The 25302-nt window shown below is 35.1% G+C and overlaps 1 protein-coding gene across 1 annotated transcript; it reads right to left on the reverse strand.

Moving 5' to 3' along the window:
• Positions 1-11397: 11397 nt before the first annotated feature.
• Positions 11398-23009, reverse strand: pck2 (phosphoenolpyruvate carboxykinase 2 (mitochondrial)). The gene is made up of 10 exons (XM_073830714.1): positions 22312-23009; positions 18140-18355; positions 17837-18021; positions 16086-16292; positions 15297-15484; positions 14943-15105; positions 14444-14659; positions 14131-14268; positions 12471-12566; positions 11398-12333 (listed from the first exon to the last, which is right to left on the reverse strand). The coding sequence occupies exons 1-10, from the start codon at positions 22341-22343 to the stop codon at positions 11864-11866; spliced, it is 1911 nt and encodes a 636-aa protein (XP_073686815.1). The 5' UTR covers positions 22344-23009; the 3' UTR covers positions 11398-11863.
• Between the last annotated feature and the right edge of the window lie 2293 nt (positions 23010-25302).

Genomic DNA, 25302 nt, shown 5'->3' on the forward strand with positions numbered 1-25302 from the left:
GTTAAATAATAACAGTTCAGTACATGGACATGAGTCTCAAACACCATCGTTTCCTCCTTCTTATATAAATCTAGTATTTGCAAAAGACCACCGAAAAATAGGTCAATTCCAACATATCACCGACTGTTACGAAACAGTCGGTGTTACAGCCGAGATCGTTAATAGTTATGCCTCCAACATTTGCATCGCCCAATCATCGGTAACGTCAGCACATCGTTTAAACAAGGCAAGCCACAGAAGGGACACGGTTAGCTTAATGCTAGCGCTAGCCTGTTACATTGCAATACATAGGATTTCACTTACCACATAAACAGAGAGATGCCTGCACTGATGATGGTGAATGATGGAGAAATAACTGCCTGATGATGGCGAATGATTTACAGATCCTGAGTATCACTGACGAGCAGCTCAACTTTTGTGGTAAGTACTTGTGTCTCTGCATTGTAACTTACGGAGCCCCTTACGTCACCTGTAGAAGAAAAATAATTAATCCGTGGGGACGGTTTTGCAATTCGTTCCCTCAGTTTATAAACCGTACTCACGAATTCTTAAACTGTTCCCTCGGTTTAACAATTCATGCCCACGGATTAACAAACCGTGCGCTCAGATTTTGTAAACCGTACCCTCGGATTTTGAATCCGTTCCCACAAATTCATAATCCGTGCGCACGCTTTCGCAATCCGTTCCCACAGTTTGTAAACTGCTCTCACGGATTTGTGATTATTATAAGCTTTTCACCCAGAGTTAGATGCATGCTGCACTATTAATGTTATTATTAAATAAGGCCTATTATTACATTGCATTTAGTTTGAGAGCAAAGGAATGGTAACATCACCTGTACATTATTTGTTTTGTATTGCTTTTTACCTTCTCCTCTCCAAAACTCGTTTTTTTTTTAAATTCAGGTAATTTTATATTTTGAAAAATATTATTATATAAAACAAAGCCGTTTGAACAGCGCTCTTCACTTGTTCTTTTATTTTGGTACCATGACGGCACTTACAAAACAGGCTTCTTTTTATCGTTTATTTTACATTAATAACCAATAGGTTAAAACACATGATGTTTTGGCAGCTAATCTATTGGTGATTAATATAAAATAAAGCTAAAAACTCTGTTTTGTCAGTGTTGCATAGTCTCATATAGCCTACTGAGAAATAAAGTTTAATAAATGCAAAACAATGCATCCAGCACTTAAACAGGTGTCCTGTTTGAATTTGGGGCGGGGCCACAAATCCGTGAGAGCAGTTTACAAACTGTGGGAACGGATTGCAAAAGCGTGCGCACGGATTATGAATTTGTGGGAACGGATTCAAAATCCGAGGGTACGGTTTACAAAATCTGAGCGCACGGATTGGAAATTCGTGGGCACGGTTTGTTAATCCGTGGGCACGAATTGTTAAACCGAGGGAACAGTTTAAGAATTCGTGAGTACGGTTTATAAACTGAGGGAACGAATTGCAAAACCGTCCCCACGGATAAATTATTTTTCTTCTACAGGTGACGTAAGGGGCTCCGTAGTAACTTTACACAGAGCACATGCATCACAGTAATCAGACTAAACTGTCCGCGATTCAAAACGGCAGATTCAACAAACCGCATATTAAAAGCGCTAGAGCTCCTAATTAAATATATATTTTTATCCATGTGCGAGCTATTGAGCTCTGTGAAACAGCCAATCAGAGCAGAGCTCATTAATATTCATGAAGCTTCCAAATAAGGCAAAAACAGAGCCTTTTATTCTAGGGGCAAATCCTAGGGTTGTAAATGGACCTGTAAAACCATTTCTGGAGATTTTTTGCCCTTTCCTATGCCATATACCTTCTATGTAGATATCAGAGAACAATTTTAAATATTCTCTCAATGCATTCTATGGCACCTTTAAATATTTTTGCCTTGTTAGCTGTTTTATAAATGTATCTTGTGATAACTTGAATGTGTAACTAATTTGTATGTGTCAAATCTGTGCTGCAGCTCTCTTCCTCGCCACAAAAATTCAATGACTGATTATGTGAAATACCTAAAAAAAAAAGTTAATTCAAAGTCAAATTCACTCTTGTATAATTATATTGTATTTCAGGACAGGGTGGACCCATGATTGTTGGCTGTGTGGGAGAAGTTGCTAACTGTGCTTCAGGTTTTTGCGGTTGTTTTTAGTATGAGGTAAATTTAGACTTTCCTCAGTTGCATCATAGCTTACATCTGGGGTTTTTACATCATACTAGCTGCAGATAAATAAGCACATGAGTCGCTTTGTGGTGAGCATGATAGATTTAGTCATAGTAGTAAGATCTAGAAGAGGTCAGTGCCAGAAGTGGGGGCAAATCACAAATGCTCAAGTCTGAAGTAAGTCTCAGGTCGCAGAGCAAACAAACCAAGCAAGTCAAAGTCAGTGGCTCACCTAGTTTCCAAACAACTTGACAGTTCGTCTGTGGATATTTTAAATAATTACTTACGATCACTGATCATAAAGCTTTATATACTAATTTGTCTCTTACTCAGGATTATAATTATAGAGCATCATTCTGCAAACTGAATAACTCTCATCTGAAATGGTTTGGTCTAGAAACTTAATTTCAGAGTACAGGATTGTTCATACTCTGTTCCAGCGTGTGGTATTCTCTTGCACTAATGCCGTCTTTTGTTGGACTTTATCTCAGACATTCTTTATGTGCAATATTTTAATTATTGAAATGTACATTTTCTGTAAGTCTTTCTTTAGAATTTTTCCTTGAACACTTAAAGCTCTTTTTATATGTGCAGCATATGTGTATGATTTCTGACTCTTCTAAGAAAGCTGTAAAAAAACTGTGAATCTGTTCAAAAAGAACATTTTTTTTCTTGCTCCCTGGCATATGATATATACTGTCATTCTGTCACAGGTTTTTTTTTAGAAAAAAGAAGAAGTTTCACATGTTCAAAGTCTAGTGTGACCACAGCAGCGTAACTCCTATATTCATTTCCGTAATTAGGCCTATAAAGAGGGACATAATTTAAAGCATTTTGATTTGAGAGTCAAATATCATTTAAAGTTCGATGACATTAACTAAATGATATTAATCATTTATAATCAATCGTTTTTCTTAATTTAGTGACAGGCTTAAGCCTGTAAAATGCATTCTGTTTCGTGCATTATTACCTATTAGTCAACTAATCAACAGGTTAGCTTACATATCTTTCCTTTTTGAAGTGGTGATATTCTGGCTTTGTGAATTGTGCAGCAAACCACCTTTTATATGGTCAATTTATAAGTGTTTCTGGGGAGATTTTCTGGAACATTTACGTGCTGGAAATTGGAAAAGTTTTATCTAACTTACAATTTGTACTTCATAACATCATATTGTTTTATAGCGATATATTTGTACTGTGTGTGCCTAAACTTTTCTCAAAGACATTTATTTTCTTTAACTTGCAATGAAAAACAGATGCGGAAACACTAGAAGTAAGCGTTTACCTCATGTATAATAAAGCAATAAGCTTGGGGCTTATTGCTTTATTTTATAACATTTATAACAACATTTGTGTGCTGTGCGATCCTAAACTTTTCTCAGAGATTGTTTCTTTGACTATGTGAAGGAGATGGAAGAGGTAAAGAGGGAAAACACTGAAAGTAAGTGTTTTACCTAATTTTTACTCAAACTCAATAGAGGGTTTGCACTTATGTCATGATTTGGTCAGTTACCAAACTGTCAAACATCACTGCAACACTCCTCCAATCCGGTCTTTATGGCATTGTGGCCAAACTTAATTCTCTCCTCAGTGAAGACACATGAAAACCCACTTAAAGAATTCTCAGATTGTGAGAAACAAGATTCTTTGGTCTGATGAACCTCAAGTATGGAAAAAGGCCTGAGGGACTGAGGAATTTGTCAGAGTAGAAGCTCAACAAAGCAAAATATAGAGAAAGCCTTAATGAAAACCTAGTCCAGAGCATTCAGAACCTCAGACTGGGAAAAAGATTCGCTTTCCAACAGGACAATGACCCAAAGCACACAGTAAGGGTGGCTTATAGACAACTCTGTAAATGTCCTTGAGTGGCCCAGCCACAGCCTGGGCTTAAACGCAATCAAACATTTCTGGAGAAACCTGAAAATGTCTGCCAGACCCCATTCAAGCTGACAGAGCTTGAGAGGTGAAGAGGTGAGGAGTAGAATGGCAGATAATTGCCAAATGCAGATGTGCAAAGCTTGTCGCATCATACCAAAAAGATGAGGCTGTAAAGGTGCTTCAACTAAGTACCGTGTTAAGGGTATGAATACTTATGCAATTTACTTATTTCAGTTTTTTTTAAATTGTAATAAGTTTGCAAAGTTGCCACAGTTCTGTTTTATGCTTCATCATAAAGGTGTATGGAGTGTAGATTAATGTGGAGGGAAAAAAAGGGTATGAATACTTTCGTAAGGCACTGTATCTGCAATTAATTAAATGTATTTACCTTAAACAAATTGTTCATTTTGTTTTAATATATGGATGTGAAATGCTCCCCTTTTAAATTTTGTGAGATATGAGTGTTTTTTACAGACTATGTTTACATTCATTTCACATTATAAAAAATGAGTGTCATTGTTGTTGTTTTTAATGACATTTAAAAGTGAATAACTTGCACACAATATTTTTGCACTATTTTTATTTATTTACTGCACTATTTACTATTTTATTATTTATTATCTATTTATTTTTTCTATTACTTTATATTTCTTTACAAACTAGTCATTTATTTATCAATTTATTTTTGCACCATAGATAAATAAGGTTATGTTTTTAGCAGGAAAGTAGATTAAAGGGGTATTACTGTATTACTGTGAGCTCTGTGCATAGCTAGGGCAAAAAGACAGATAGTCATCCAGGTTCCCGGCTTGCTCAAAGTTGTTGTGAAAAAACTTTTCACAGTATTTGCAAGCCTCTTCCCCCGTGACTCAGTGGTGGGTTCAGTCGGGTCTGTTTCTTTAGCATAAATGGCACTGAAACCTCTTCTATCATCCCTAGCTAGCATCTTAACAGTCGTATCTTCGCCCCACACGATGTTCATTGATTTCCCCATGAGCTCTGAAAACTTAAGAGCCTTTAGGGCCTTTTCTGCATCATGGCAGCGTTCAAAAGTAACAAAACCATACCCGCGAGACAGGTTGGTTCTTATATCTCTGCACACTTTCAAAGTACAGATAGAGCCAAACGGGAAAAATATTGCATGCAATTCCTGTTCAGTCACATTTGGGTGGAGGTCATTTACAATCAGTGACACTGGTGGATTAGAACTGCTCTCCTTTTCTTTAGGTTCACTTGTCATTATACCTTGCTAGGATATTAATAGTCATGCGTTGAGCCCATGTGATGCTAATTGGATTGCCCTTGAGCTCCAAAAAATTCAGAGCCTCTAGTCTAGGGCATTTTCCGCATGCCGGTGGTGTTCAAAAGTCCCAAAACCATACCCACGAGACCGGTTGGTTATTGTGTTTCTGCACACTCGGACAGAATAGATTGGTCCGACTGGACTAAATACTGCATGCAACAATTGTTTGGTCGCATCTGGGTGCAAATCACTAATAAGTGATGACCCATGGTCATTTGGCTCACCTGAACAACACTTGCAGGAGGTTGCCATTTCTGGTTGTCCTTTTAAGACAATACTACAAAAAACAAACTATTTGTACAAAGCACAGTTGCTGTGTAGAGCTCACAAATCACTACTGTATCAAAAAGGGATCAAACCTATACTAGTCATATCAAGCTTACGATATGAACTGACTGACAGCTTTCCTTCTCTCAGGTCCCGAACGTTCTCCTTGAAGATGTATGGGATTATTTTTGTGCCTATAAAACTGAACGTAACTTTATAAAACTGAACGTAACTTTCCAAGAAACGATCAAAAATATGCCACTGCAAAAGAAGAAAAACACAATGAAAATGAAAAAATGAACTCAGTCGCACGAATTTAACATGCTCTTCAAATATGATTCATTCTTTGTTAATGATTTTCAAAGAATCGTTTTCGTGAATCATGGATTCTGAATACGTTGCCACAGCTTTCGCTTACGCTTCGCAAATTTTCGTTTGCTGTTTTGGCACAAACTTCTCGTGGGGGCGGGCTTAACAGCGATCTACTCTGATTGGCTAATGAGCTTTTGATGGACAGTTGCTCTCTGACCTGGAAGCACAGGATATGTCTCTGTTAGATTTGTTGAATTTGTAATACATTGTCAGCACAGCTGTAATTTCCCCAGTTTCATACAATAAAAATCACAGATGAACATGTTTATTTAAAATCAAGTAACATAAGTAATAAAAACAATATCTTAAATATATAGCCTTGTGTTTTATTTTATTTAAAGGAATGTATTTGCATTTTACTTAAAGGGATAGTTAACGAAAATCAAGAACTTCAAAACCAAGTAATCACTATAGGCTAATCATTTTAATTTCATTTCAGTCCTATTGTTATTTTCTTTCTTCTGTGAAACAATAAAGTTATTGTTTTTGTTTTTAAAATCTCATCACCTGAAGGCACTGTTCGTACTATCCTTGCACATGGAATAAAGCTAAGAATGAAATCATAAGTTTTGGATTGTCAGAATACTAGATCAATAGAAAAAAACCTTAAGAATAAAAATCAAAGTACACTTTCATATTATTATCCAATTATTTTGATGACTAAAAAATACAAAATAGACACAATGTTTTTTAAATAATTAATACATTTTCCAGCATGAATAAAAATCACAAGAACAATACGTAATGTTTCAGATAAATGTTTAATCATTTAATAACAAATTGTAAAATGCAATACAAATCAGGAATCTGTAAATTTGATAATTCTCTTTAACTTTTATTTAATTGACAAAAGTACAAAGAAAAGATTTTCAAAGTTTCACTGACCAACTTAAATATATTTTGTAAATATAAACAAATTTTGATTTTGATGGCTACACCACACTAAAAAAAAGTTGTGACAGAGGCAAAATAAAAAAGGGTTATAGAATATCCAAATAAGCTGTTTTGGAACAGTTTGTGAGCAGGGTAAATTAGTAATAGGTAAGGTTATCAGGTTTGGCTCATCAGACAGCTATATATCAAGTGATGCTTCTGGTTCACTGGGCCAGAGCTCATCTCAGATAGTCAAAGAGACAGTGGAAATGTGTGCTGTGGCCAGATGAGTTCACTGGGAAAAATGGATGTCGAGCTGTCAGTCCCACTGATCGAAGGGAACTCGAAAATATTAGGCCTAGAAGATTCCTTATCCTGTGGCTCCATCTAGTGGACAACATCAATATCACCGCCTTCATCTTTCAGTTAAAATGGCTGATTAGCGTCCCAAACATGATCAATTCGTGAAACTAAAGCTACAGGACTGTCATGAATGGAATTTGGTCTTGAGGACGAATAGTGCCCAGTAGGTCTGGGTCTGTTCATGGCAAAAAAAGTGTCAGACTGTGTCTAAAGATAATAATCTTAGAATCCAATAACCAGTCATTGCCATTCGTTTTCACAAAGATTTTTTAAATATTTAATATTTGTCACTGATACCAAGTGCAGCTATAGCGGAGAAGTGTTCCCTGTCATATATCATTCAGCATTAATTTTGTAATTTTATCAAACGTTTTTCTTGATAGGAAAAATCTCTATTGTTGTGATTTATTTCTTGGCTTTTTCAATTCATAAGTTTACGCTGCAAATTTAAATAGTTTCTTTTTTATGCAGTCAATAGCCTAAATTATGTCAGTGATTCTCTCATTTTTAAAGATGATCAAGTATTATTTTATTTCGATCGGCAGTCTAACACAAGTTAAAAAAAAAACTTATTGCCCCATCTATTGAATACAGGCTAATTCCTTAATTTTTAACTTCTTAAAAGTAGGTTGCTTGTATCCTTATATTTTGGATTTGGATACACAGCAGACGAATTTCAAGAATTTAGTTTTTTTATTATTATTATTTTTTTTTTTTTTTGCTCTTTAATGGATTGATGCATGAACAAATAATTTTATTTCATCATATTCGTGATTTATGAATTTATGTAAGCTTCGTTTTGAAGTAGGCTATTCGTTATGAAGAAAATTTCGTTAGGCTAGCATAAAGTTCATTTAATAGTCTTCATAATACATTTTATTTGTTTTTTATTATACTGCAGATCAAAATAAAATAATTTTAGATGCTCTTTAAAAATGAGAATCACTGACATAATTTAGGCTATTTTTTGACTGGGGAGAAACGATTTAAATTATCATTACTATTTGTTTTGCTCTTTAATGGATTCTATTATTGACTTGAAATCGTGTTACATGTGAATGGTCTAAATGAGATATATTATTGCTCAAATAAATGTTTTTAAAAACGTGCTAGAAATGTTATAATTAAGAGAATTTAACATAGAACTACGCATTTTAAAAGACATGATAAAATGTGTCTACTCATAATTACAAAAAGAAAAAGAAGCATCGGACTTAATGCAAAACATAATATAACAGAACAGAACATGAAATATCATTATCACATCATCATCATACATGAAATAGACTTTATTACACGGACTGACAGCAACGGAAAGGTAGACTGCGCCTTGGTCTTCTTCTGAAAAGGCATTAAAAATTCGCCATACTTTAATACTTAATATAAACAAAGCACGACGTATTGCACACCGCAACAACTTTCCAATATGCGCGCCATTGACGTCACCAACTGTGCTTCCAGGTCAGAGAGCAACTGTCCATCAAAAGCTCATTAGCCAATCAGAATAGATCGCTGTTAAGCCCGCCCCCACGAGAGGTTTGTGCCAAAACAGCAAACGAAAATTTGCGAAGCGTAAGCGAAAGCTGTGGCAACGCATTCAGAATCCATGATTCACGAAAACGATTCTTTGAAAATCATTAACAAAGAATGAATCATATTTGAAGAGCATGTTAAATTCGTGCGACTGAGTTCATTTTTTCATTTTCATTGTGTTTTTCTTCTTTTGCAGTGGCATATTTTTGATCGTTTCTTGGAAAGTTACGTTCAGTTTTATAAAGTTACGTTCAGTTTTATAGGCACAAAAATAATCCCATAAAGATGCAGCGCCGTCACGTGACATTATAATGTTGCATTCCACTACAGCAAAATCCAATTGGGGTATAACTTTTTTATTACATTTTTTAATTATTATTAATTTATTTTTAATCATCCTCGCAGTATCGGATAAGATACATCTAATAAGACTGATAATTCCGCTCATTGATGCGTATTGACTAATAGCCGTGTTTTATTTATGATAAAGCACGGCTATGCCCAAACAGATCTGTGTATCCCTGCGCAACACCATTAGCAACCATCTGTAGCAACATAAACATGTTTTTTTTAATTGGAATATTTTTATTCTTGTTAAATATATATGTATTTCAGCTAAATTACCTGTTTATTAATAATTTATTAGGTATGAGTGACCCCTGCTGGCAAAAAAAAAGGTCTTCTCAAACGGAGAGAAACGTTGAAATGTGTCTGGAAGCTCACCGTTGCCTAAGTACGTTACCTGAATTTTATTATTTTAATATTTTTGTGATTCAGTTATGTCAAAGACTATAGGTTATGTATTTTCAAAGATTTTTGCTGGTTGTAATGTTTCTTTAGGTGGACTCGCACAAACCGATATTTAAAAGAACCGAAACGACCGTTCAAGGTAATATTAAGCAAAGTACATTAAAGACACAATATTAGGTGTTTCGTTCCTGAATGAATAAATAATCGTTTTTAAACTTATCGAGTTATGATTCATAAAGTCGTTTGTTAAATTCAAAGCTGTGTATACTATACTGCTCGTACTATTTTGGAATATCTTTTAAGGGCAGAAATAGTATGCTAGCTCCACAATCATAAAGTCATTGCTTCATTAAAGAATTTATAGAAAGACTTTAACTGAGAATTGATTGTTTACTGTTGTCCAGTTTTACTGTATTATGGATTAATGTTGAGATTCAAAGCTCCAGTGTATACAGCTGAAGTCAAAAGTTTACATACACCTTGCAGAATCTGCAAAATGTTATTAATTTTATCAACATAAGAGAAAATACAAAATGCATGTTATATTTTATGTAGTACTGACCTGAATAAGATATTTCACATAAAAGACATTTACATATAGTCCACAGGAGAAAATAATAGTGTTAAGAATCAAGTATATGTAAACCTTTGAACGGGGTCATTTAAATTGAACTGTTCTTACCTGAATGATCCACAGTTGTGTTTTTTGTTGTTGTTTAGTTGTTTATGAGTCCCTTGTTTATCCTGAACAGTTAAACTGTCTGCTGTATTTCAGAAAAATGCTTCAGGTTTCACAAATTCTGTGGTTTTTAAGCATTTTTGTGTATTTGAACTCTTTCCAACAATGACTGTATTATTTTGAGACCCATCTTTTCACTCTGAGGACAACTGAGGGACTCATATGCAACTATTAGAGAAGGTTCAAACACTCACTGATGCTCCAAAAGGAATAATTATGCATTAAGAGGGGTGCCAGGGGTGTAAACTTTTGAACAGAATGAAGATGTGTACATTTTTCTTATTTTGCCTAAATATAATTTTTTTTCAAAGTACTGCCGTTCAGAAGCTACAGAAGATATTTACATGTTTCCCAGAAGACAAAATAAATTAAATTTACCCTGATCTTCAAATTAAAAAAAGGTTTCACCCCACTGCTCTTAATGCATTGTGTTTCCTTCTGGAGCATCAGTGAGCTTTTTGATAGTTGCACATGAGTTGCCATTGTTGGAAAGGGTTCAAATACACAAAAATGATGAAAAACCAAAGAGTTTGTGGGACCTGAAGGAACAGCGGGCAGTTGAACAACTATCGGACTCATGAACAACTATCACTAAACAAAAAAACAGCTGTGGATTATTCAGGTAACAACACAGTATTAAGAATCAAGTGTATGTAAACTTTGGAACAGGGTCATTTTTATAAATTCAACTATTATTTTTTCTTTTGGACTATATGTAAATGTCTTTTATGTGAAATATCTTATTAAGGTGAGTACTAAATAAAAAATAACACGCATTTTGTAGGATCCCTCTTATTTTGGTAAAACATTTTGCAGATTCTGCAAGGTGTATGTAAATGTTTGACTTTAACTGTATTAGTATTTAAAATCTGATTGACACGGTAAATATTAACCCTATAAAACCTAATTAGTCCTAGCTGATACAATTTCTAAAGCCTCTTAATTAATAAACAAATTCATTTAAATTGACATTAATTCTTGTATGTCAATGTCCTGTTCCAAACACAATGTATACTCTAAATATGAGATGCATATTGTGTTTTGAAGTACAACACTTGCGGTATCAATATAATCTTTGTTTAAATATGTTAATGAATCACAGTTTATTGCACTGATGTCATGTAAGAAAACCAAGTGACAAGTAACAAAGTTTGGTTTAGCGTTTTTATTCAGTCAGCTCATGTAAAAACATGCACACATTCAGTGACTGAGACTTGTCAGTAATCTTTGGTCCGGCTCTTTCAACCTGAATAGTGTTAATCATAATCCACTGATAAAAGACAAAATCTTTGGAAAATAGAAATTCAGCTTTCATTAGGTAACCAGTAAGAGTAAAAATGGTGGTTTAAATTCATGATGTGGTCTTGTTTGAACAGAAAAAAATAATCTTAAAGGCATTTTGGGACATAGCTTGTAAACATTTAATAGAGTTTTTAGCTTCTGCTGTACTATAAAATAAGGCACCTAGGTTTTGATACCACTGGTGGCATCTAGTGAACTTTTTGGTTTTGTGTTTCTCAGGTGCAGCATCCACTGCAGTGCAACAGTCATATTAAAACAGTTACCTCCACCTCAACCTTCACATCTAGTCAACATCAATGTAATGTAGCGTCTGTTCAATCTCTCACTCTCTCCTCCAGCGCCTTCAGCTCTCCTTCCACTTGTGCAGGTAGATCAGCTCCAACCTGCTGGGTGAAGTAGGTCCGAAGCTCCTGTGTTTCCTTCTGCCAGAAGGGTTTGGGAATGTCAAAGAGGGCACCCATATCGATATTCCCACCCAGGCCTTCTGTGTTTATGGCACCGTTTTGTGGAATCCATCCCACGATGCTTTTGGTGGCAGCCTCATCTTCACCGGTACGGCCGCATCGCTTGAAGATCCACTCGAGGACGCGGGCGTTCTCTCCAAACCCTGGCCACAGGAAAGAGCCGGTCTTCTTATCTTTCCGGAACCAGTTGACATGGAAGATCTTGGGGAGTTGGGTCGGGCCCTTTCGCGTCTCCATACTCAACCAATGGGCCAGGTAGTCGCCAAAGTTGTAGCCAAAGAAAGGGCGCATGGCGAAGGGGTCATGCATGATTACTTTACCTGAAGAAAATGAACCATATAATATTAGAAATTTTTTTTTAAGTCAGTATAAGTGTTTTGTTTAGCCTGTGACTAAGTGCTTAAACTGTGTACACTTTTGTGTACCATTTATTATATGGAGAAATGAAATTTTGTACCTTTGTGTTCAGCAGCAGCTGTGGATTCGGATCTCATGGCTGCACCCACGAACACACCATGGCGCCAGTTAAATGACTCATACACCAAAGGCACACCTGGGAAAAGACAGGTACATTTTGAGATATAATGTATAACACATATGAGCCATTTTACAGAACTGGTGCAAACTGCTGTCCCACAACCAAAAAAAAAAAAACACATTTAAAAAGCATAAGTACTCAAATCTTAAATATTTACTAAGATCCGTTTATTATCTGTTGAAACCCACAAAAATATTTAAAAATATTAGAAATAATTAGTATTTTGGAAATTCTCCTCATCCTTTATTCATTTTTTATATGTGTTCGACTGTTCAGAACTGTGCTAGAGAACCACGTGCTAATCAGGATCTTTGAGCTAGGTTCAAAAGCATTTAAAATTGTCACTACTGAAACAGTCATGACCGAAACATGTCATCATTGTTTTGGTAGTGACAAAAGGGAACACATAATCCCTTATCTGGGGGGGGGGGGGGGGGACTAAATTTTAATATAATTATGCAATTTTTTATTATTTTAGTATGTTTTAGTGGAGTAACATTCTGTAATGTGATGTGGTTGCTACAAAAACATTACTATCACTACAGTAAATGTGCAGTCATAACCAAAACATGGATATTTTGTCAAAAAATAATGTATACTAAATGATCAACTAAGACGTTATGATAGTGTTTAGTTTAATATTTAGACGAATGAATCGTAAAGTTTAAAATCAGTATGATCAACTTTTTGCCTTTTACAAAGAAACATTGGAACAAATCTCATAAATCACAATCAATATTGTTAAAATTGTATTTAAAAATAACTTTTTTGTGTTTAAATATATTTAAAACACTGTGTTTTTGTCATTTTTTACCTAATGTTTATTTTATTTCACGGAATAAAATGTTATTTCATGGTTTTAGTAAATTGTAAACAATTGGTAGTTGTAAACAAGCCAAAAAGTCCCCATGAAATCAAAATGTAACACTTTTTTGGCTTTTAGTTTGAATATGTTAGCCTTAAGGGTATCTATAAGCTAGTGTGCTCCAAAGCAATGACAAAATTTGCATTTAGAAGAAATAAGATCGAAATTTGCAGTCTCTAAATTCTGTCAATATGGATCATCGTCTCTAATGACACCACCAAAGCTGCACCTGAAATCCAGAATTTGTATTTTTTGTATGGTGAACAGCACATAGTGCACTGTAAAGGGGATGGGGAACAATTCAGACAGTGTATATATACTTTCCACTGGGGTGAGTGAAGTGGTTTCGAGCGAACCACCGCAGAGCACAACAGTCTGCTCCAGTCCAGATACATGATAGCATAGAGCGGATGATATGTGCAAGTCAAAGCAAACCACAAAACGTATCATATTTGAACGTATTTGAATTTTACACAAAATGCTATATTTTATAGCAATATGGATGAGATTGTGGCTGTCATACCTGTCAAATGTGGCTTTACCAAGCTCAATGGCTCTGGCCCAAGCTCTGATATAAACAAAACGCTACTGGCTATTTAAAAAAAAAAAAAAAGGGGGTGGGACTGCTTGATATGTCTTCCTGTTTCAGTTAAAGTTGTGTCAACACATAAAACAATGCTGTATGTTTCAAAGCACTTCAGTGACAACATCTACCTTCTGGTCTTCTGCCACCAAATACAATTGCATCAATGGGTACGCCCTCATCACTTTCCCAGAGTGGGTCTATGATGGGACACTGGCCAGCTGGGGCACAAAACCTGGAGTTCGGGTGAGCACACAGTGAAGAATCACCTGAAAAAAAAAACAAAAAAGAGATAAACCAACACCTTTATAACACCATGCCACAGATGCTGTCCATATACTACCAGTATTACTACTACTAATAATAAATGTTAATGTAAATGTTTTATATTATATTACATTTTTATATTTATTTAAAACTGTGTTTACCAAACAATGCTCTTACCATACTTCCAGGATTTTCCATGCCAATCTGTGAGTTTGATTCCAGGTGCAGGCGGTTCCAGACCCTCCCACCAAACTCCCCCATCGCTGGTCTCTCCCACGTTAGTGAACACTGTGTTCCTGGAGATGGTTGTCATGGCATGAGGGTTTGTCTTTTGGGATGTCCCGGGGGCAACTCCAAAGAAACCATTCTCTGGATTAATAGCTCTGAGTTTACCTGGTCAAAAAACACATAATCTCTGTTAAAAACACCCATTTCCAATCACATACATCAGTATCATAATCAATGTAAACTATACAGCAAAGCGGTTTCTCAGCAACTGGGTGTTTTGATGACTGAGAGCTATGTACATACTTCTTTTTTAATTAGTTCACTTTGCTGGCCAATAAAAATGCTAAAATAAAAGATATGGTGTCATTTCCTGGCTGCCAATAAACCCACACTTGTCATGCTGTGTCAACAGATGCATATGCTGTCTAGGACAAGTCATATTTCTCACCTTGACTGTCAAATTTCATCCAGGCGATGTCATCACCCACACACTCAACCTTCCAGCCTGGCAGTGATGGTTTCATCATGGCCAGGTTAGTTTTCCCACAAGCGCTCGGGAACGCTGCTGCAATGTACCGTTTTACACCCTGAGGATTTGTGATTCCCAGAATCTGGTGGAGAAAAAAAACAGGGCTATTAACATTATGATTTACAGATGATGACTGCAGCTAAACAAGTAGTATATAAGTATGATGCAGTGTTACTTAATCGATATGGCTAATACATAATATATAAGGTTGCTCATTAAACTGAAATGTCTTATAGGGGACAAGCTAGCAAAATCTGGAATTCTGCCCCATACCAGCATGTGTTCAGCCAACCAGCCTTCGTCTTTGGCAATGCGTGAGGCAATGCGAAGTGCAAAGCACTTCTTTCCCAGAAGCGAGTTTCCACCATAACCGCTGCCGAAGGACAGGATCTGTCTGGTGTCGGGAAGATGTGAGATCAACACCTTCTCTGGGTTACAAGGCCAGCTGTTTACCAGAGGAGCTGTGCGGGAACAACAGAGAAAGGTAAGATATTGACAAGAAAATAAAAATACAAACACTACAATTTAAAAGTCTGGGGGCAGTATTTTATTAATGAATAAATACTTTTACTCAGTGAGGAGGACACTCTAAATTAATCAGAAGTGACAATAAAAACTGTATAATCTTAGAAAGACTTTTATTTCAAATAAATGCTGTTTTTTTATGTTTGAATTAAGCAGCACAACTGTTTTCAACATTGCTAATAATAAGAAATGTTTCTTGAGCACCAAATCAGACTATCAAAATGATTTCTGAAGGATCATGTGACACTGAAGACTGGAGAAATTCAGCTTTGTCATCACAGGAATAAATTACACCTCAAAATATATGAAATTAGAATTAAAAAAAAAAAATTGTAGTATTGTTTTACAATAGATCTATTTTTGCAACCTCGTTGAGCATAAGACTTTTTTTTTTTTTTTTTTTCAAAAAACAAAACTTTCTGACCCCAAACTTCTGAACAGTAGTAATTTGAAGGAACTGGTGAAATTCAGAGTTTCATTTAATTGTTTAAGTTACATTTACTTTTAATCTGACTTAAAAATATAGCATTAATGTACCTTTGAGTGGCAACGGTCTGCCCAAAGAGTGCTGGCAGCGCACAAACTCCGCCCCTTCGGCTAGTTTCTCCAGCACAGGTGTCCCCATGCGTGTCATGATGCCCATGCTAGCCACCACATATGGAGAATCTGTCACCTGAACACCAAACTTAGCGAGGGAAGAGTTCACAGGGCCCATGCTGAAGGGGATCACGTACATAGTGCGTCCTATAGAGGGATAGAAAGACACAAATATTCAAGAGATGTTTTGGGCATTCCAGAAATTTCTTCTCAGCGTTTCAGACAATTCTACATGAGTGTGTGGACTGGTTAACAATTTGGGTTATAAAGAAATATTTTAGGATTCTGTGAGAAGTTATTCTTTTTAATGCAAACAAGCCTTCTTTCTATGCAAGTCAGGATTGTTATACAGTGGTGGCCAAAATTATTAGAACACTAGTATTTTCACCAGTTAAAAAAATGGTTTTAAGTTAGTTATTTCTGTCTTTTGCTGTAGTGTGTCAGCAGGAAATATCAGTTTACATTTCCAAACATTCATTTTGTCATTAATTGTAATAATCCATTGAGATTTTTGTTTGCACAATAAGTTTGACAACAGCCAGAGATCTGATCTCATCATCATGAAGAAACAGAACAAACTGAGACAGACTAAATCCAGAAGAACAGTGGCAGCATCTCCAAGGAGCTTCAAGAAACCTACCTGCAAAGCTACAGTACAGTTACAAGTTTTAGGCACTTGTGTAAAAAATGCTGTAAAATGAGGATGCTGTCAAAAATAAGGTTATAAAAAGATTTTCTTTATCGATGAACCTCTGTTTTTTTGAGTTTACAGCAGCTTTTGCAGGTAGGTTTCTTGAAGTATCTTGGGAGACATTGCCACAGTTCTTCTGGATTTAGTCTGTCTCAGTTTGTTCTGTTTCTTCATGTCATTTCAGACAAACTGGATGATGATGAGATCAGATCTCTGTGTGGAGCACTGGCTGTTGTTAGACTCGTTGTGCAAACAAAAATCTCACTGGATTATTACAATTAATGGAAAAATGAACATTGGGAAATGTAAATTAATATTTGCTACTGCACCACTGCAAAAGATAGAAAGAACTGACTTAAAACCATTTTTTGGATGGGGAAAATACTAGTGTTCTGATCACTTTGGCCACCACAGTTTATAATTATAAAGATTATTTTTGTTTGCTTAATGCAATTAACATTGCGCTATTGCTGTCCATGAAAGGCAGGTGCCACAGCAAACTGAAATGATTTAAGAGAGCTCTGGTTTGTGTACATTTATTATTGATCATGGCAGCAGTAATTCATCAAATGATGATCAAATAATGGAGAAGAGCATTACAACCAGGCATATATCCAGACATACATTGTAGACGAGTGCTCATACAGCATTTTAAAGTGCTGATTCAGATACCTGGATTTCAGTGGTGTCATTATTATTAAATGTATTCATTGATAACAGTTTTTTTTCATATTTAATAAATTTAGATATATGTATAATATAATTTAATATTTATATTTTAATATTCAAGTTTAATCATGTATTTATATTATTATAGATAATATTTAATAACATTACAAATATTTAAATTTATTATTTAATATCATTATTTTACCATTCAAAAAAGGCCATTTTGATTTTTATTTAAGACATATTTTCTTCAACTTTTATATTACATTGGTGGTTTAAGGTGCTAGTTGACAGGTTTCGGTTATTGTTCGGTGATTTGAGCAATACACACCTGCCATGGAGCCAGGAAAACGGTCCTCTCTGGCTTTCTGAAAGTCTTGTTCACTCATCCAGCTGCCCAGCTGTGACTTGGCACCTCCGGTGGGAATGGGAACAGTGTCTCTTTGGTCCTTAGTAACAATCACAGTCTTACTCTCCACACGAGCCACATCTTTAGGGTCAGTACGTGCCAGCCAGCTACACACAGAAATTAGTAGAAATTTAAATAAGGATTAAGACAATGTAAAATTATTCATATTATTATCATTATTTGTTCAAACACTAATAGTAAGACTACAGAAAAATCAGCACTTGCCAGTTTTCATATTTGGAGAGTTTCTTCACCATGCCCTCTTTCTCCAGGTTGGCCAAGATGTCCGCTGTCTCCTCTGGCGTGCCTGTGACCACGTGCACTTTAGCAGGTTTACATTCAGCCGCTGCGCCTGACACAAACTCAGCCACCGCCGGGGGCAGAGAGGGGATGGAGGTGAGTGACCGCACACCCACTGAAGCTGTATTGATGGCATTTCGCCTGCATGGACACACACAAATATTAGTACAACAACATAAAGATGTGGTCTGTAAATGGCATGCATCAGCATTTGAGCATTCTGGGTTAGTTATGCCTGTAAAAATGTAACAAAAATTCACAGACCATACAAACTAAAATGTATATTATTAATATTTAGTGTGTTGACATACAGTCTGACAACACTGTGACTTTTCACCATTTGTATCATTCATTCTGTGTATTAGTGTTGGAAATTATTCATCAATACACTAGATAACACACATATGTCTGCAAGATGTCCGTTAAACATTTCTTGATCTTGAAAGCATCTGCTATGTACAAACGTTTGACAGATATCCGTTTTAAATACATTCTAAATCATAAACATCTTGAAGACATCTAATATACGTCTAATTGACATCCGATAGGAAATGTTCAAAAGATGTATTGCAACTGAGCAAACACGCTAAAAAAATACATCTTGCAGATGTAAACGCAGACGTCAAACGTGTGATGTACGTGTTTTATCAGGGAAACCACTGTCTTTATGAGTCATTTGAATCATTCAAGGTTGGTTCAAAACACTGATTAATTCAGGAAAAAAAAACGACTGACTTATTCATCCTAACTATTTGTTCAAACATACATTCACAGAGGAACAAAACACAGCTATTGTGTGTTCCTCTGAGACACGCAATGGTTATTCTCAACAACTTTGTTTGGACTTATTTACATTGGAGAAGCAAAAAGACGTCTGAAATGTAAGTTACTCAATATTAACTGCTTGTTTGTTGAATTAGGCTCTTATTACAAACAATAATTGTATAACATTTATTGAAAAGACTGTGTGTGTCCTCACAAAACGTCCTAATCTGAATTGGAATCCACCTTGTATTGCAAAAAGTAAGCGAGATGTTTCGGGTAAGCAAGATGAATGTTCTAGTCTTCTAAGCTGCTGTAGGAAAATAACTTACAGAAGCCTGTTTCTGCCGCTGAATAAAAAACTGAAAAAAGGTAATTGCAACATTTTATCTCACTATTCTGACTTTTTTTTCTCAGAATTGCATGATAAAAACTCAGAATTGTGAGATTCTCACAATTGTGACTTTTTTTTACTCATAACTGCTTTTATTAAGTTAGAATTGTAAGATATAAACTAGCAATTTTGACAAGATGTCTTTTTTTCCTCAAAACTGGACTTTATATCTGACAATTCTGAGCGAAAATCAGAATACCGTGAAAAAAAGTCAGAATTGCAAGCTATAAACTCTAAATTAAAAAAAAAGAAGTCAGAATTGCGAGATATTAACTAGCATTTGCGAGGAAAAAAGTCAGAATTTTATCTCGCAATTCTTGAAATCCTAAATATATATTTTGCAATTATCTTGCAATTCTGACTTTAGTTATTGCAATTTTGAGTTTATATCACGCAATTTTGAAAAAAAAAGTCAGAATTGTCAGTTTATATCTCACAATTCTGACTTCATATCACGGAATTCTGAGAAAAAAGTCAGAATTGTGAGCTAAAAAGTCCAGCAAAAGTATTTGCACTACAAGCCAGTATGTTTATGATTACTATAATTAAAATAATATGATAAATAACAGTTTGCAATGTCAAGGAAAATAAAGGACTGTTTTTGTGCAGCTAAAATAACTGAAAGCTGATGACACTGAAAGTTTTGCACGTTCTAACAAAAACATGAGCGCTCTTATGGTTAAAAATCAAGTGGATAATCTAAAGCCAACTCAGTTTAAAGTCTAAGCTAAAGACTGTAGATAACGTATAAAGTAGATGGATCTCTATAATCCATTACATGTTATAGTACATTGATGAATGAACATCCATTTAAGCTGACAGTATGTCGTTATGAATATTGCATCATAACTGCGTAATGTACTTTAACACAGGTCTTTGACCGGAACTGAAAGATAAGTGATTAAGAAGAAGCTACAAGAGTAATTAGTGTTGTCCTTTGGAATGAAGTGGACAACACATGCTCTACTGCACTGAAGGAAATGGCAAGTAACACATTAAATAAAAACTGAACTTTTTAAATAGAAAAACTACAGTATTTCCTTTTACAACATGCACCAGTACTCTGTTTTATGTACAAGTTCAAAAAAGTTTGCAAAGTTTCAGATTTTAATTAGTGCTTTTTTTCTGCAAAATATTTGTATCAGTGTCTGAAAATAAAAAAGTAATTTATTGTGCTTTTAATTTACAATATTAAGCCAAGGTCATGACTCATGGATAAAATGCACTATCAATAACATGCATGACAAAGTAAAAAATAAGTAATTTAATTTAAAAAAAGGCAGAATGATAGGGAGAAGAAGATACCCTGTCGATATTTCTCACATGAGAGCAGAAAGAATGAGGGAGAAAGCTAAAGAAAGAAAAAAACACAAGTTCAAAACCAGAACAAAGGTTTCATGCTAATGTTCTTGCCATTCGATCCTCTGCTTTCTGAACTAACATATAGGTCAAAAATCATTTGAGACCATCTTGTCATTCTTTAACAGGGTTCACAAACTAAGCACCATCATATTCGATTAACAAGACGGCACATGACTGCGAGGCCTGCTGGCTACAATTAACAGAATATTTGAAGGACAGCAAGAAGAGTTCCTTTCCTTTACACTTTCATTGTGCTTAGCACAAACCCCCACCCCAATTGCCACACTCCCTACCCATAACTCCCCTCTATTGTTTTCCAAAGCCATAAAATGTTTACGAACAGCACTAGAAGAAAAAGTCTATGACCACTTTGACCCCCATGATCCCAGACTTTCATCAATAACTGCTGAGTTTTAAACAATCAATCATCATAGGCAGTTAAATACCCCTCCACATGAATCGACCAATCAGATGGCCTCCTTGGCATTCACTCCCCTCCCCTCCCCTCCACGTCTGGTTAAACTGGGTATGGCCACTTCAAGCACACTTTGTTCATGCATGAACACAAAACACACGTAACAATTTGAGAAATGTGCGAAATAATAAAAAAAGAGTGCTTCTCCATATCTCATACATGCATTTAACCTATACCTCAAGGGCGTTTCATGCTGAAAATTAACCTGTAAAACAAGTTAGTACTTTTAACTCAAAACACATATACGTCAGATTAACAATCAGTTCCTGGTATCATGCAACTGCAGGGTAAAGTTGAGCTAATAGAGACTTCACACTGTGCATATTTACTTCTAGTCCTGTGCTGATGCAATTGCTCAATCTGGGGAGAGATGGACAGCGCAGATAGAGATCAATATCCTGAATATATTTAATTCAGCATAATTATTCTTGCTTTGTTATTGATCTTGAATTTCTAAATATTCCACATTCTGGTTTGACATATGACTCGTTGTGACTTTCCTTTGTGGTCAAAGGTGATGGTTATTTGCTCATCCATAACCTGTTTTTCAGACTCAGCACACACAGTAGTCTCTAAACATATCTCTACCTGACTTACGTTGCTGCATTCCTGTACGTGAGTCGGGCCACACTCAATAACAATAGTTTCAGTAACAGTGGGATGTAATATGTGGCAAATGTCACTCTTTGGCAATACCAGACTGCAAGACTCTGGAGTTTTATCATTTACTCTGTATTTCTATAGATCATTCTGCATTGCTAGAGACTATTATAGTTTAGCACTCACACTAAAACAAGGGAGGTGACACTGTAATTGTACAGGGTGTTGACAAATGAATTTTCAGAACAGTTGAGGTCTATTTAAACTGACTCTCAAAAGAAACTATACAACAAGGATGTTTACCCAAGAAAGACAGGGGTGTGATACTGAATGCTCTAGGACTGTAATAAAATAATAAACCTAGACTTTTAATTCTCTGTTTAGCTGTTATAAGCTACTACCAGATACTAAATTTGATATATTAAATATACAAACAACGTTATAATAGGCTACAAATAAGAATTACATATTATTTTCATTCAAAAATCTCTTAAAAACACTCACCTCCTTAGTACTCCAAGCAACATGCAGGACATCTTTGGTGCAAGTGAGTACAGTAAATAACCGAAATTATGACTTAAAATATGAATAAAAGCAATATGAGAGGGGTGGCTCTTTCCTCTTCAGTCCTGTGCACCTCTCATATCAGTGTGGTGAGGGTGATAGTCCAGCTCTTGAGGTAGACTAGAGTAAAAGTAAGACCCTTGCACTGTAACACGTGTAACTTATCACCAGCTGATCCCACCCTCAGCTCAAATCCTACACTAACAAGGACGCTCTTTTCTCTGCAAAGCAGTCCGAGGTGTTTCAATAATAAATAAAGCTTTGTGCTGGCAAGCTTTTTAGTCGATTAACATATTTTAAAAGTTTAACATTGTACTTTACGTTTCCAATAAAACACGACAAAGCGGGAAAACTAACGTTAGCGGTTGCATTTCAGTCAGAAAGCTCTAGGTTGATGCGTCTCAGTCGTTTTAGACAATCAAATACATTGAATGGCGAGGTTATCAAATCAGTTCGCTTTCTGCCGGCTGACGCAAGCGCGCATTGGTTTCTGTATCCGATTCCTTAAAGGACTCCCTGTGCTCCGTGCCGCTTTCCTGCTCGACGCCGGGTGCAAAATACAGCTGAGTTTTGTAGAAGCGAGTCTTGTTTTTAAGTTTTGTAGAAGTGAGTCTTGTTTTTAAAGCTTATTTAGTGAGCCCCGAGGTCACGTGAGTGTCGTCGCGGTTTGCTTCGTGTCAGCAGATGTTGATAAAGTTGAGTGTGGACATTGTGGCGGAAGCTTGCTGGATCCTTGTGACGTCGCTCCATTCATCAAAACAGATGTGAGTGTAGGGCTCCAGAGATATTTAAGTTGCCTACAAATATGTAAATATGAGGGAAATAAGAGTTTGTTTTTAATTTCGAAGGCAGAGCTTTTAAACAGTACACAAACAATATTCATTCTGAAAAATAATTTGTAAAATGTGTTAATACCTGAAAACATTTTAATTCATTCATTCATTCATTCAGTTTATCCTATTGTACCTCCTGACTGTTTGGAAATCTTTACAGATAAAAATGGTTGATAATTGATTACCTGAAATAGTTTGGATATACACTTACCGTTCAAAAGTTTGGGGTCAGTAAGACTTGTAATAGTCTTTAAAGAAGTCTCGTATCCTCATCAAGGCTGCATTTATTTGATTAATAAAACAGAAAAAAACAGTAATATTGCAAAATGTTTTTACAATATAAAATAACGTTTATTTTTAATTTAACACACTTTAAAATAGAATTTATTCCTGTGATGAAAAGTTGAATTTTTATCAGCTGTTACTGCAGTCTTTAAGTGTCACATGATCCTTCAGAAATCATTCTAATATGCTGATTTATAATTAGAATGATCAATGTTGGATAATATCAACAGTTTGATTTTTGCAGGATTCTTTCATGAATATCAAGTTTAAAAAGTACAGTGTTTATTCAAAATATAAATATTTTATAACAATGTAAATTATTTATTCTTAACTTTTAATAAACTTTTAATTATTAACTTAACGCATCCTTGGTGAATAAAAGTATTAATTTCTTTAAAGAAAAAAAAGAAAAAAGAAACAATAAAAATGTACTGACCCCAAACTTTTGAACGGTAGTGTATGTCTTACTTGTTTGTCTAAATATTTAGCATTCTGTTTTTACTAACTCTCGATTTTTATTTAAATTAAAAGACTAAAATGTGTTCATTTTGTTATAAGGTCACATTAAAAGTTACAAAGACTGAATAAACTGTAAATTCTTTTAATATTCAGTATTTCAATGTACACTATACCTAAGAGTTTGAAAGAATCTCTTTATTAATACAGTAAAGTTAATTTAAGTATTATTAGTAATAGGCCTGTTGTGAAATATTATTTTAATTTAATAAGCAACTTGCATTTTCAAATATAATTTCCTGTAATAGCAATATTCTATTATATTATTCTAATATGCAGATTTGCTACTCAAGAAGCATTTTAACAAATCAGTATTAAAAATGTTGAGCATTTCTGAAAATTTAGCTTTGCCACTACAGGAAATAAGTTACACTTGAAAACATATTAAAAGAAAAAAACAGTTATTTAAAATAATAATAAGTAATAATATTTCATAATATTACTGTTTTACTCAAGCCTTGGTGAACATAAGAGGCTTCTTTTAAAATCATTACAAAAATTGACTAGTAGGCCTATTGTACAATATTACATATTTCAGTATTTAATTATTTAATTGTGTGTATTTGCACACAAAATGCTATCTATGTTAATTAATTACACTACTAGTCAAATGTTTTTGAACAGTACAATTTTTAATGTTATTTAAAGAATTCAATTCAATTCAAATTGCTTTATTGGCATGACATACTTGGGTACATATTGCCAAAGCATTGTATACAGCAGGATAAAATCAAAACAAAAATACATATAATATACATCCATAAAAAAAAAAAATACATCCATATATACATTTGTATAAACATTAATGGTTCTATTAATGCAGATGTGTTCACTCTTTACTTCTTATTTTGTGACATTTGTAAATATGTTGTGCTACCAAAGAGGAAGTAGGTCCTTCACCGAGTAGTATTTTTAATTTGTTATTTTCATGGAGTGACTGGAACTCAGGAATAATCTGCTGTATTTGACTGTACAGTGAGTCTCTTAGGGATGTGTATTTGTCACAGTGGAGGAGAAAGTGTTCCTCTGTCTCAACTGCTCCTGATCTACATTCGTTACAGATTCGCTCTTCTTTAGGTAACCACGTCTTTTTATGTCGTCCTCTTTCTATGGCTAGCTGGTGGTCACTCAGTCTGTATTTGGTCAGTAAATGTCTGTGTGTTATATTCCTGACTGAGACCAGATACTCAGCTAGACTGTACTCTCTGTTGAGTTTCACATAACATTGGAGACGACTTTGGTCTGTTCTTTCCAATATTGTATGTATGTCTCCTTTTCTTCATTTAGAATTTCTTTT

Source organism: Garra rufa, chromosome 24 (genome assembly GCF_049309525.1).
Source record: "Garra rufa chromosome 24, GarRuf1.0, whole genome shotgun sequence".
NCBI classification, from domain to species: domain Eukaryota; kingdom Metazoa; phylum Chordata; class Actinopteri; order Cypriniformes; family Cyprinidae; genus Garra; species Garra rufa.

Bases quoted from the DNA above. Each gene is read 5' to 3' on its own strand.
- pck2 (XM_073830714.1), bottom strand. From the start codon at position 22,343: ATGTCCTGCATGTTGCTTGGAGTACTAAGGAG. The intron at 18,022-18,139 runs GCAAGTGCTGAT...TTCTGTGTGTAG, and splicing joins CTCTCCAAATATGAAAACTG to CTGGCTGGCACGTACTGACC. The intron at 12,334-12,470 runs GTACAAAATTTC...CATTTTCTTCAG, and splicing joins AGCTGCTGCTGAACACAAAG to GTAAAGTAATCATGCATGAC.